Genomic DNA, 12,230 nt, shown 5'->3' with positions numbered 1-12,230 from the left:
CTAACAATATGGAACCCTTGCCGTGTACTGACAACAGAACTCCTGCAATATAATGACAACACTGGGGGGTCACACAGCACTACTGCTGCTCTGCTGGGACTTCCTGGGGACAAACACAGGGCACTGAAAGCCAGTGCCACAGAAAACTGCTCAGGGAGGGGAAAATTAACAATGAAATCTATAAAAGGACAGTCAGATGGGGTTTGGTTAAAAATGGCAAAGGATGGTGGCAGAGCAGGCCAGGAGCACAGGCTGCTGGAGGAGCTGCTCCACCATCCCACTCCCTGCACCATGCCAGGGCTGGCAGTCAGCACCTGCAGGTAATCACTGCCCACAGTGAGGGTTTACACACCTGTGCTGCTCACAGTCCCTACCTGGAGGTGTTTAAGTCATTCCCGAGATTTCCAGGTTTCAGTCAGCTGCAGAAGGCTTTTCAGACACGGACAAACCAAGGAGAAAAGGAGAGCACAGCTGGAGAAGGAGTCACATTTCCAGGCTGAAGGCTGATCCCTGTAGGGATGCTCTTCTCCCAACCCTCTGGATACCACAGGAAAGGCAAAGGGCAGAAATGCCAAACCCTCAAAAGCTTTGTTAGTACACCTGGTGAGTTCACCATGACCTAGACAACACTTTGAAGAGGATTCACCAAGGAAAGCCCTGTGAAGCCCATCACCCACCAAGCCTGGTCCTTCCCAGCCCTGCCACCACCTCTGGACAGGGCTCTGCTCATCCTTGAAGGCTCAGGCTGAGCCAAAATCCAACCCCACCCCACAAGACATGTCTGAGAGCAGGCCAGAGGCGTACGAGGACAACAGCTTTACAGCCAGCTCGAGACACAGAAAGCTGACAGGGACCTTTTTTCAGTTTTGATAAGCAGCAAATTCTTCCCTAAAGTGTTCTGCAAACATTTCAGGTGTCTGCCACAGCTTGAGGTTCCTCTGCAATAACAGCAGTAATTTTCCTGACCTGGATTGTAGCTCACTCTGATGCTCCTTTAGCCACCAGCAAACGCCTCTGTGTGCAGGGAGGGTCAAAGATCAGGCAGCAGCACCACACAAAAACACCAGCTCAGAGCTTCACCTGCCTCACCTGACATTTATTACACCCATGGCTACCTCAGAAAGCCCAAAGTCCACCTTCATGCTCAAGTGGGGCTGCTCCTGTGGATTCCCTGAAGGACAGCCATCGCAGTAAGGGAACACTACTCCTGCTTTGGACCGGGCTTCAAATTCATTGCTGCGTAAATTAAAAGTGAAACACATCCAGAACTGCACTGCTTTACAGCAGACTGAGAAGTTTGAACATATATGTATAGAAACACACTCACAAACATACACAGCCTTCTTTCTCGGTCACCAGAAGAGATGCATGAGTTCACATTCAGGGTCATTATTTTCTCTGCCTGGTAATTGGCAGCAAGAAAGAACAACAAAGCAAAAAAATCCTCCCCTGTAAATACATTCCTCAACAGCAACCAGGCTGCCTGTAACAAATAACCTCGGATAAACTCCTTCCTGAGGGCAGGAAAGGGCAGGGAGGACTCATCCCACCCAATCCCATAGGAACCAGCACAGCACCCACTGCTGCTCCCATCCCTCACCCTGGAGTGAGCCCAGCAAATCACCGCGACTTGGGCTTCATGCACTGTGAATTCCACACCACAGTTTCACACCCTTGGAGCAGAATCAGGGCAGGAATTTCTCAGAAATAGTTTTTTAGAAGAGCAAGCTGATCAATCCCAGCCAGCAAGAGGGCATGCAGCGGGATCTAGCTAATTAACCCTGCTGCAACCATTCCTGGGGCTGTGCCCCAGCACCTGCACTCAGCTCTGAGCTCCTTGGCTCAGTGGCTCTCATCTGACCCAAGCACAGGGATTATTAAATGCACAACTGAGATGAAAAATTGCACAAACAGAGATGGAAATGGGGTTATTTTTGCAGCACAAAGCCCCCGGAGCAGCGTGCCCTGTGGTGGGACATGCACCCACACAGTGCCAGGAGAGCGTGGGGTGAACTCCAGCCCATCGAGGCAGGGAAATGCCCCCAGGCCACAATCCCTCACCTCCCTGGGAGGCAGACAGGCCCAGACCCAGTGGGCTGGAGGGTGTTTCAGGCCAGGCTCGGCTCTGTCTGTCTGTCTGTCCCTGTGCCACCGCGGGGAGGCCGAGGGGCCCCGGGTGGCTGCGGCGCTGCCCGTGCCCTTGGCACAGCCCCAGCCTGCAGAGAGCTGGCTGGAGCAATCAGAGTTTACATTTCAATGGTTTTCTCTCTGCCACTGCAGCTCATAATGAGGCAGGCTCAGGAGGAGCCCGGGGATGCCGATGGACCTGGCTCCCTCAGCGAGACAGCCCCATCCTTACATAAAAACCCCAGGGTGGCCTCCCAGCTGTCCCTGCCCTCTGTGCTATGACCCACACGTGTTCTCATCATCTAAATAAAGAAAAAGAGACAAAAACCTTCAGCTGTAACCTGCTTTTCTTCACAGGAGCTGCAATGAGCTCAGGAGCTCTGCAGCATCGCGTGGATGTCCTGGGATTGAACCCCAAACACTCCCCGCCCCCAGCACTTATTCCCAGAAATTTGTTCTACACAATCCACAGAAAATCTTCTCTCCCCTTCCCTGCTGCTCCTCAGCCCCAAGCCAGCCCACAGGCACACGCTGAGGATGAATCCTCCCCGAGCCTTGCAGGATAAATAATTTTCAGGAGGTTTTATGGCAGAAGGTCTGTGCCAATGCATTGACTCAATCAGTGTGTGATCACACTGGCAGCATTCACACCCTTTTGAGAAGTTTCTCCCCAGGGTCAGAAACCACCAATTCATTCCAGCTATTTCATTTAATACAACTTTAAGTGAAAACCCGAGTCTTCTACACCCAACACTGGCCATTAGAAGAGGATTTTTTTAATGCATAAAGTCTGTAAGAAAATACTTGGCAAACAGCAGCCACTTTGCACAACGACAGCAAAAAAATAACATGAAAAATAAATACCCTGGTTTCTTATTTACCCAGAGCTTGCAGACCTTCTGAAGAGCATATCTTGAGCTGCACAACACCCCAGGAGCAGAGAGACACAGCTTATTCCTCAGCCTGGCAGAAGCACTATTTTGCATGAGGTTCAGAGGCTATACTTACAAGGACAATTACCATATTTTAAGAAGCACCTTTAAGAGAGCAGAACATCAAAAGCCAAAGCAATTACAGTTGGTTTTGCCATACAGAGAGACTCACCTTCCAATGTTACAAAGGTCAGCCATACAAACAAGTCTAATTTCTGGTTTAGTGCTGCAAATCAACCCTGATGATGATGATGGCATCTTCCATGGGGTGACCTGGTACATCCCTCCTACCCAGTGCACAGCCCGGGGCACAGCATAGGCTCAGTTATCAACACCAGGCTCACACTGGCACTGCCCAGGCTCAGTTATCCCACACCAGGCTCACACTGGCACTGCCCAGGCTGTGATCCCACACCAGGCTCACACTGGCACTGCCCAGCCTGTGATCCCACACCAGGCTCACACTGGCACAGGCTCAGTGATCCCACACCAGGCTCACACTGCCCAGGCTGTGATCCCACACCAGGCTCACACTGGCACTGCCCAGGCTCAGTGATCCCACACCAGGCTCACACTGGCACTGCCCAGGCTGTGATCCCACACCAGGCTCACACTGGCACTGCCCAGGCTCAGTGATCCCACACCAGGCTCACACTGGCACTGCCCAGGCTGTGATCCCACACCAGGCTCACACTGGCACTGCCCAGGCTCAGTTATCCCATACCAGGCTCACACTGGCACTGCTCAGGCTGTGATCCCACACCAGGCTCACACTGGCACAGGCTCAGTGATCCCACACCACGCTCACACTGGCACAGGCTCAGTGATCCCACACCAGGCTCACACTGGCACTGCCCAGGCTGTGATCCCACACCAGGCTCACACTGGCACTGCTCAGGCTGTGATCCCACACCAGGCTCACACGGGCACTGCCCAGGCTCAGTTATCCCACACCAGGCTCACACTGGCACTGCCCAGGCTCAGTTATCAACACCAGGCTCACACTGGCACTGCCCAGGCTCAGTGATCCCACACCAGGCTCACACTGGCACAGGCTCAGTGATCCCACACCAGGCTCACACTGGCACTGCCCAGGCTGTGATCCCACACCAGGCTCACACTGGCACAGGCTCAGTGATCCCACACCAGGCTCACACTGGCACTGCCCAGGCTGTGATCCCACACCAGGCTCACACTGGCACTGCCCAGGCTGTGATCCCACACCAGGCTCACACTGGCACAGGTTCAGTGATCCCACACCAGGCTCACACTGGCACAGGCTCAGTTATCCCATACCAGGCTCACACTGGCACTGCTCAGGCTCAGTTATCCCACACCAGGCTCACACTGGCACTGCTCAGGCTCAGTGATCCCACACCAGGCTCACACTGGCACTGCCCAAGCTCAGTGATCCCACACCAGGCTCACACTGGCACTGCCCAGGCTCAGTTATCCCACACCAGGCTCACACTGGCACTGCCCAGGCTGTGATCCCACACCAGGCTCACACTGCCCAGGCTGTGATCCCACACCAGGCTCACACTGGCACTGCTCAGGCTGTGATCCCACACCAGGCTCACACTGGCACTGCCCAGGCTCAGTGATCCCACACCAGGCTCACACTGGCACTGCCCAGGCTGTGATCCCACACCAGGCTCACACCTGCACAGGCTCGTGGGTTCATGAGCTGCCTTTGCCCCCTGCTCCAGTAAAGAGGATTTGGAAAGTCCCCTGCCCAGCTGCAGTTTTTCTGGGCCTGGCTGTACCTGGGCACATCAGGGAGGTGGCAGGGCCAGCACAAGCAGCCTTATAAATATGTGTCTTGGGCTATGCACAGATTAGGTGAAATTCTCCTATGTCTCCATATGGAACAGGTTTTTGCCGGCTGTAATTCTCTATGCCACCACCTGCTCTCTACCTCTTGCACAGGCTGGTGCCAGGTGCCCTCCTCTGCCACAGAACTCCTTTTCTGCTGCTCAACTCCTGTTTGTTTCTGCCATAAAATGAAATCCACCGCCAGAGAATCCCAGAGTGTCCAGGTGAAGTGAGTGTGACAAGAGAGAATAGTCCCTCCATAACTATTGACCAAAGTGGGGTCCTACACACTAGAAGGTTGGAGCAGTTGTGGATCTACTGTCATGCTCATAATTAGGCAGAGCTATTAATTACCCTGCTTGATGGGGGTATTAAACACCAGTCAGCCCTTGCAGTGACACAGGCATCCCATGGAGAAGGCCTCCAGCAGAAGTTCAGAGCTGCTGGTGTTCCCAGGATGGGTTCCTCTCCTGCATAAGTGTCCCCCAGGCCAATCCAACACACCAAATACTCATCAGCATGGTGACAAATTTATACACCAAGAAAACTACTACTACTACAGATCCCCACAAGGTCCCAGAAAACCTTCTGCAAGCAGCACATGGAAGCTGAGGGCCCTCCACACAACACACACCAGCTCCCACTGCAGTTGAGCAGGAAGGAGACCTGAGAATTCCCACCTGGCTGCTCCAAAGTGGCTCCTCAGCAGTTTCTCCCATGCTGGCTCCAGCGGGAGGAGGAATGACTCAGAGGAAGGTGCAGCTGTGGCTGTGCCAGCACAGCAGCACCTGTGGGATCAATGGCCTGCTGGATCAATAGGCTCTCAACAAGACAGCTGTACTGAGCCTAGATCACCTTCTTCCCCCTCCTCTGCTCCCCACAAACAGCCTCACCTGCCAGCAGAGGCCCAGGAGCCTCAGCCCTGCCCTTGGCATCACTTCTGTCCCTGAGCATCACCCCTGCCCACCTGGGCATCACTTCTGTCGCTGGGCATCACCCCTGCCCACCTGGGCATCACATCTGTCCCTGAGCATCACCCCTGCCCACCTGGGCATCACTTCTGTCCCTGGGCATCACCCCTGCCCACCTGGGCATCACATCTGTCCCTGGGTATCACCCCTGCCTGGGCATCACTTCTGTCCCTGGGCATCACATCTGTCCCTGGGTATCACCCCTGCCCACCTGGGCATCACTTCTGTCCCTGGGCATCACCCTCACCCCTGCATGGAGCTGACCCGCAGGTGAGCACCAGGACTGAGCCCAACACATCCCCTCTGCCTCGGGGACTCCGCAGCCACCAGCACCACCAGGCTCAGCACCTCCAGCACTGTGGGGTTTGTTGTGGGTTTTAAGCCTTCTTTGATCTTTTTCTTGTGCTCTCAAAGTCACAGGAAACATTTTTCCTGCTGCTTCAAAGGCCAGAGCTGGCACAGGGGCCCCATGCAGCGGACAGCCCAGCAGGACAGCCCTAAATTTCACCGTGACTCAGCTGCACAGACAGCCCTGGTGGGTTACAGCCCTTGTGGGCTCCATCCCCTGGCCCCACCACCTAAAAATCCAGCTCATCCCTCGAATGTTCCTGCAAAACTGACAGGCAACAGCAGAAGGGCCAGTGCTGAAACACGCGCTCTCACCAACAAACTTTGTTGTTGTTCAAAATAAACCTAAAGTTAACAGCACACACAGGTTGCCACCAAATCCCCAACCCTTCCTCATCAGAAAGTCCCTACACAGCAGAAAGATCCCAAGCAATGCCCCAGGAGGCAGCTCACACCTGCTCAACAGACCAACAGGAGTGAAAACCCGGGCAGCAAAAGAGACAACACACGTTAACTACTGCTCATCAAGTCAAAAATCAATTAACCAGGCTGCTTTAATCAGCCCATCAAGGGGGATAGCACAGCACTGGGAGCCAGGGATGCTGGCCATCACATCCATGCACTCATCCTGAGAGGTGCTGTGGTGGGCACGGCAGGGCTGTTTAGCCACAGCTCTCTGCTCCTGCTCCTCTCCGGGTTTTCCAAGGGGAAAAGATGTTCCAATCTCGGCTTTTGAAGTGCTCCCGAGAAGGATGGAGGTCATCCCTCTCACAGACAGCCCAGCTCAGTCCAGCAGGGCCTCTGCAATGCCCGCGGGTTCAGAGGAGATCACTGGATCCACCATTCATCCTGCATCCCTTTGACGGCCAAAGGAAAGGTTCGTGGCAACCCCCGACGTTACATAAAAAGCTGCTGGCAGAATGAGTTACAGGAGCAGAAATCTGCAGCAAAGTTAAGCCCGGGGGACACAAAGTGATTCTGCTGCCAACCTGGCAGCACCTCCACAAGCTGACCACGGCCACAGGGAGAGCCCAAACCACTAAAATTCCCTTTATGACAACAGATGATGCTGACACTACCACACAGCAAAGCCTTTTCGGAAGCCAAGCGCCGCTCCCGGCGAGCCCCGGCCCGGCGGTACCGATGGTTTTGGCATTCCCGGAGCGCGGCTGCCCCCGAGCAGCCCCGGGAGATGCAGAGCGCGGCGAGAGGGCTCTCTCCCCATCCGAGCGCTCCGAGCCAGGCGGGTCTCGCACTGCCGGCGAGAGCTCTTTCATCGGGACAGGTCAATCGGCACAGATCTCTCTGGACACAAACTCCCGCGGGGAAAGGGAGCGGAGAGCCCCGAACTGTGTGGGAGGCATCCACAGCCCAGGGGCTGGGGTTACCCGAGTATCCCACAGACACAAAATAACAAAAAAAAAAAAAAATTAAAACCAGAGCGGAAACTGTTTTTCTAGTCCAGATCTCGGGCTCTGCTTTAAACACAGCACCTGAGCCTCACAATTACCACCACGATCGCTTTTTAAGAGCAAGGGAAGCGTGGGGCCGGTCGGGGCGCGGTGCCCGGCCAGGCCACCAGCCGTGCCACCTTCCCTGGCTGCCATGAGGAAGCGGGCGCGTCCCATCGCGCCCCTGCCAAGGGATCTCATCCAGGACTTGTGGAACAAAAAGGGCTCTGGAAACCGGACACCACGGAAGCGTTTCGGTGAGTTGGGCACTCGCTCTGCGCTCCTGTGATTCCGCACCTTCCTGCCCCTCCGGCCCGGGCTTTAGGAATCGAGCAGGGCAGGAATCGAGCAGGGCAGGGATATCCCAGGGGGTCTGGGCAGGCTGGGAGGGTTTTGGCCGCGCAGGTGACGGGAGCGCATGGAGGGCGAGGCCGCCGCCGCGACCCACGGGCGAAGTCCGCCCTGCAGCGCGGAGAGCCGGCAGGGTGGAACTCCGGGGGCCCGGGAGGGGTCCGGGAGGGGTCCGGGGCCGCGGGGGCACTGCGGGGATGCCGCTCCGCATCCCGCACACCTGCGGGAAAGTTGCGGGGCCCCTCCCGGGCCAGGAACGAGCCCCCCCCCCGAGGGCAGGGGGAGCTCGGAGAGGCGCCCGCAGAGCCCCCCGCGCCCTCCCCGCTCACCTTGGTGTAGAGCTGCGCGGCGGACATGGCCGGGGCGGGCGGCGCTAGGCGCGGGGCATGGGGGCGGCGGGCGGCCGGACCGACCGCCGCACGGACACACGGACGCTCCGGCGCACCGGCGCTCCGACCTTTACACCCGCCGCGGCCGGCCGGGCACGGGCACGGGAAGCGAAGGGAGCGGCAGCGGCAGGAGGAGGAGGAGGAGGAGGAGGAGGAGAAGGAGGAGGAGGAGGAGGAGGCGGCAGCAGCACCGCTCCGCCTCCGCCGCGCCCCGCTCAGGTACGGGGAGGCTCGGCCCGGCTCCCTTCGGTTTCCTCGGCTCCGCTTTTATTATTATCATTTATTTTACTTAATTATTAAAAAAAAAAAAAAAAAAAGGAAAGAAAAAAAATGCTCTTTTTAATAATTTTTTTTTTCTTCCCGGCCGCTTTACCCGGCGGCCCTCGGCATCCCCATCCCGCCCAGCTCCGGCGCCCCCCGGGCAGGGTCCCCCCGGCAGCGCAAGTTGGTGCTGAGTTTGGGAGGGTTTTGCCTTTTATCCATCTCCCTTTCTCACAGAGGAAGAGTAATTAAGCCCCAAGCAGGTGGCCCTTGGTGTTTTTCGGGTCTTCCATGGCCCACCGGGCTCTGGGGATCCCCCACGCTTTGAGGAGTGAGGGACGGCATCGCTGCGGTGTCCTTTGCCAGGACACACCTGCTCCCGGGACAGGAGCATTGTCCTCCTGACCCCACTGGAAATCAGCTCGAGAAGTGTGCCAGGGAAAGGCTTTGCTCTGTCTTCTGCCTGCAGGTGGGCTTGGGGTCCCACCAGCACCACTGCTCCTGGGCGCTGCTTGTGTGCCACTCCTACACCGACGGCAGGAATTCCAACTTCCACAGCAACAGCCAAAAATTGATCCCAGCCCGTCAATCCTGGCCGTGCTGCTTCCCTCCATCCCACGGGAGCACCCTGTTCTGCAATTCATGCTTAGACGGCACTTTCGGAGCCTGGGAAGCAGAATGAAATGCAAAGCGCTCCTAATTAACCACTACTGCTATTCTTTATCATTCGAGGTATTTTGCATATTAACCGAGCAGGCAGAAGCCGCGCTCAGCGATCCTGCTCCCTGTCACCGGTGTTTGCTCCGTCGCTGGGATCCCTCCCGCCCTGGTTTCGGGCTGTGCCGCTCACAGGCACCCACATCCTTTCCTCACGGTGATCACTGGTACATCTCGCACTCTGCTCCTTGTCCCCCTGCAGGATAAAACTCTTCCCCCCCGTCACATTTTCCCTCTTCCACCCCAGGGCCTGGCAGGGAGCAGTGCTGATGTGGTGGGAGGACAGCCAGCATTGCAGATACCTCTCTTTTCCAGCTCTGATATCCTCGATGAACCAAAACAATATTGCAGGTGGCTCTGGGGGCAGTCTGGGAAGGAGGAAGGGAGGGGAGGAAAATAAACTGCACCATGTCTAGAAAATGCCCTGGGAAAATTTGACAGCATAATCCCTGCAAAGCCTCCAAGAGAGCTTAGTCAGGCAAACAAAACTTGCTCCTCTCATTTCATTAAATCAGCTGCGGAAACAAAACGTGGAGCACTGGTGGAATTAGAAGCAAAGCTTTCAGTGAAGCTGGGGTAGCAGTGATAGCCCCGAGGCAAAGCACAGCCATTCCCGTGGAATACCAGCTGGTGTCACATGCGATTCTCCATTAATCTAAAACTTTAATTAAACTCAGAAACTGAAAACCCCAAAATACATACAGAATCCCTGAAGTACATCCCAACTGCTGAGTTGCTGGAAATTGTCTCCTCCAGGAGACAGAAGCTTCTTCCCACTTGGGAATCAAAATTTGTGTTGATCAAATTTAACAGGCACGGGCTCTTAAATAGCAGTTTATGGTACCCCCTCTTGCATTCACATAGAGGGCATTTTGAGGTAAAAAATTAACTAAATACCAGGGGTTTTCCCCTTTAAGCACAGCCAGTGGATTCTTTACAAGCACAGGATGGGTTGGAGTTCATTTTAAGGTCCTGCCCTTGTCCCTGTGTCATAGTGACACATGGAGAACCCAGGAACAGATGGATGGATGGATGGACAGGTGATGGCACAGCCAGTGAGGAGCATCAATTCTGACAGCTCTAAATGTCACCAGAACAGAGCTGGCTGTTGTTAAGTGCAACACGAGGTCCTGAATTTTTTCATGCAAAGATGTCCCAGAGAGCTCAAATTGGGATTTCACTCCTCCTATGCCTTACAGAAGCCACCACGTGCCACCACATCTGGGCACAGTCTGGGCCTGGCAGAGTCACAGTACCCTGGGTGTGGCTGCACGGGCTGTTTCTGCAGCCCGGGTTAAAGTAATGATAAATTATTCCAGGTGATAAAGAAATGAATAATTAACATTCCTGCAAATAGAGTCTGTCCAGAGCCCTGCAGCCCAGCCCCAGGGAGTAGGGGACCAAGGCAGCATTGTGCCACAGGGCACGGGGAACCACTCCAGAGCTCATCATCTTGTGTGTGGCCAAAAACACCACCATGGAAAGCCCTGGGGTTGGTATAAAAGCCCTGGTAAGCAGATGGGTGCATGTAGAAAAGCCTTGGGAGATGCTGAGGGCTCAAACTCTGGAGTGAGTCTGGGATGATGTGATCAGGGACTGGCATTCCCAGCCCTGCCACAGGCAAGTCACCCACACGCTCCACACCTCTGCTCTTCCTCTGTCACCGTGACAAATTTAATTAAAAATACTGGGAAGAATATTTTGCAGAGCCCTGGTATGTGTCTAAGTGAAGAGGCTGTGACTGCCAGGTTTCTAAATGCCGCTGGTTCTGTCTCTGTGTGGCTCAGAGCCTGGGCCAGGCTGCTTCCCTCACCAGGGGCGTCCCTGCGCTCCGGGTTTAATAGCTGGTTTGCCTGCAGGATTGCTCACTGGGGCAGGAAATGCCACAGGATTTCAGGAGCAGCAGCTAATGCTCAGGAGGTTCCCGGCACCTGCAAGCCACAATTCCAGCTGTGTTTGGCACCTGCAAGCCGCAATTCCAGCTGTGTTTGGCTCATTACTGCCTGGTGACCTGTAAGCCAGAGGTGTAACCTGAGCACTGGCCCGAGGCAGGCAAAGGCAGCACCAAGCTTTGCAGCACGTTCTGTCTGGTGCCCTATTTACCCAGTTTACTGCAAGGAGATTCAAGGAGCTGGGAGAAGATGGAAATCTGCAGAATTAAGGAAACCCTTCAGTCTGGAGAGAGAAAATCGCTCTAACTACATCGCTCATCTGTCGGGGGCAGCGAGAAGGAGCCTCTCGAGGAGGCTCTGACCCAGCCAGCCTCGCCAGTTGTTCTGGACCAACCTGAATCCTGTAAAGCTCTTGGCAGCAAAGGGCTCAGCCCCAGCAACACGCTCACCCACCAACAGCTTTGTCTCAGGAGAGTTTAGCTGCCCGTTATCCCGTGGGAATTCGCTCCTGCTGAAGGCAAACTTCTTTTAATCTTGTGCAGACCTCATGTTCGTTGCAGAGGAAATTTGCCTCCAGGAGCAGGAGCTCAGACACTCTATAAATGTTTGATAGCTCTGACCACCTCTTCTGAGTTATTATTTTATTAGAAAAGGAGATTTATTATGGTTCTGGATGACTTGAATTCACAAAGCTCACCAATGTGGTGTTTTTTTAAATCTCTCATATCGGGTGTACCCAACAAATGTCACAGCCTTTAATAACATGCTTTAATTAATCCTGGAATTCTGGATGTGCTATTATCTTCATTTTTCAAAGGGAGGTCACAATAGTAAAGGAAAATCTACATTGCTTGCACGGGCTACTCCGGGAGTCTGCGGCAGACCAGGAAATTAATCTCTTAATCATTCTGCCAATTTGACTCCGTGGTGGGAGCACAGACCTGTGCCTACCTCAGCTCTCTGCACTAATGAAACT

General features: G+C 54.8%; 1 protein-coding gene across 4 annotated transcripts in view; it reads right to left on the bottom strand.

Moving 5' to 3' along the window:
• The window catches only part of MYO5B (myosin VB), a 152,114-nt gene extending 143,587 nt beyond the window's left edge, over nt 1-8,527 (bottom strand). For all 4 annotated transcript variants that reach the window (XM_074532590.1, XM_074532592.1, XM_074532591.1 and 1 more), the window contains exon 1: nt 8,325-8,527. In XM_074532590.1, the coding sequence (XP_074388691.1) occupies nt 8,325-8,351 (27 nt within the window). In that variant the 5' untranslated portion in view covers nt 8,352-8,527. The remainder of the gene's footprint in view (nt 1-8,324) is intronic.
• Between the last annotated feature and the right edge of the window lie 3,703 nt (nt 8,528-12,230).

Source organism: Zonotrichia albicollis, chromosome Z, assembly GCF_047830755.1.
Source record: "Zonotrichia albicollis isolate bZonAlb1 chromosome Z, bZonAlb1.hap1, whole genome shotgun sequence".
Taxonomy (NCBI): domain Eukaryota; kingdom Metazoa; phylum Chordata; class Aves; order Passeriformes; family Passerellidae; genus Zonotrichia; species Zonotrichia albicollis.
The sequence above is the reverse complement of the archived record's forward strand: the minus strand, read 5'-3'. Positions and strand labels throughout refer to the sequence as shown.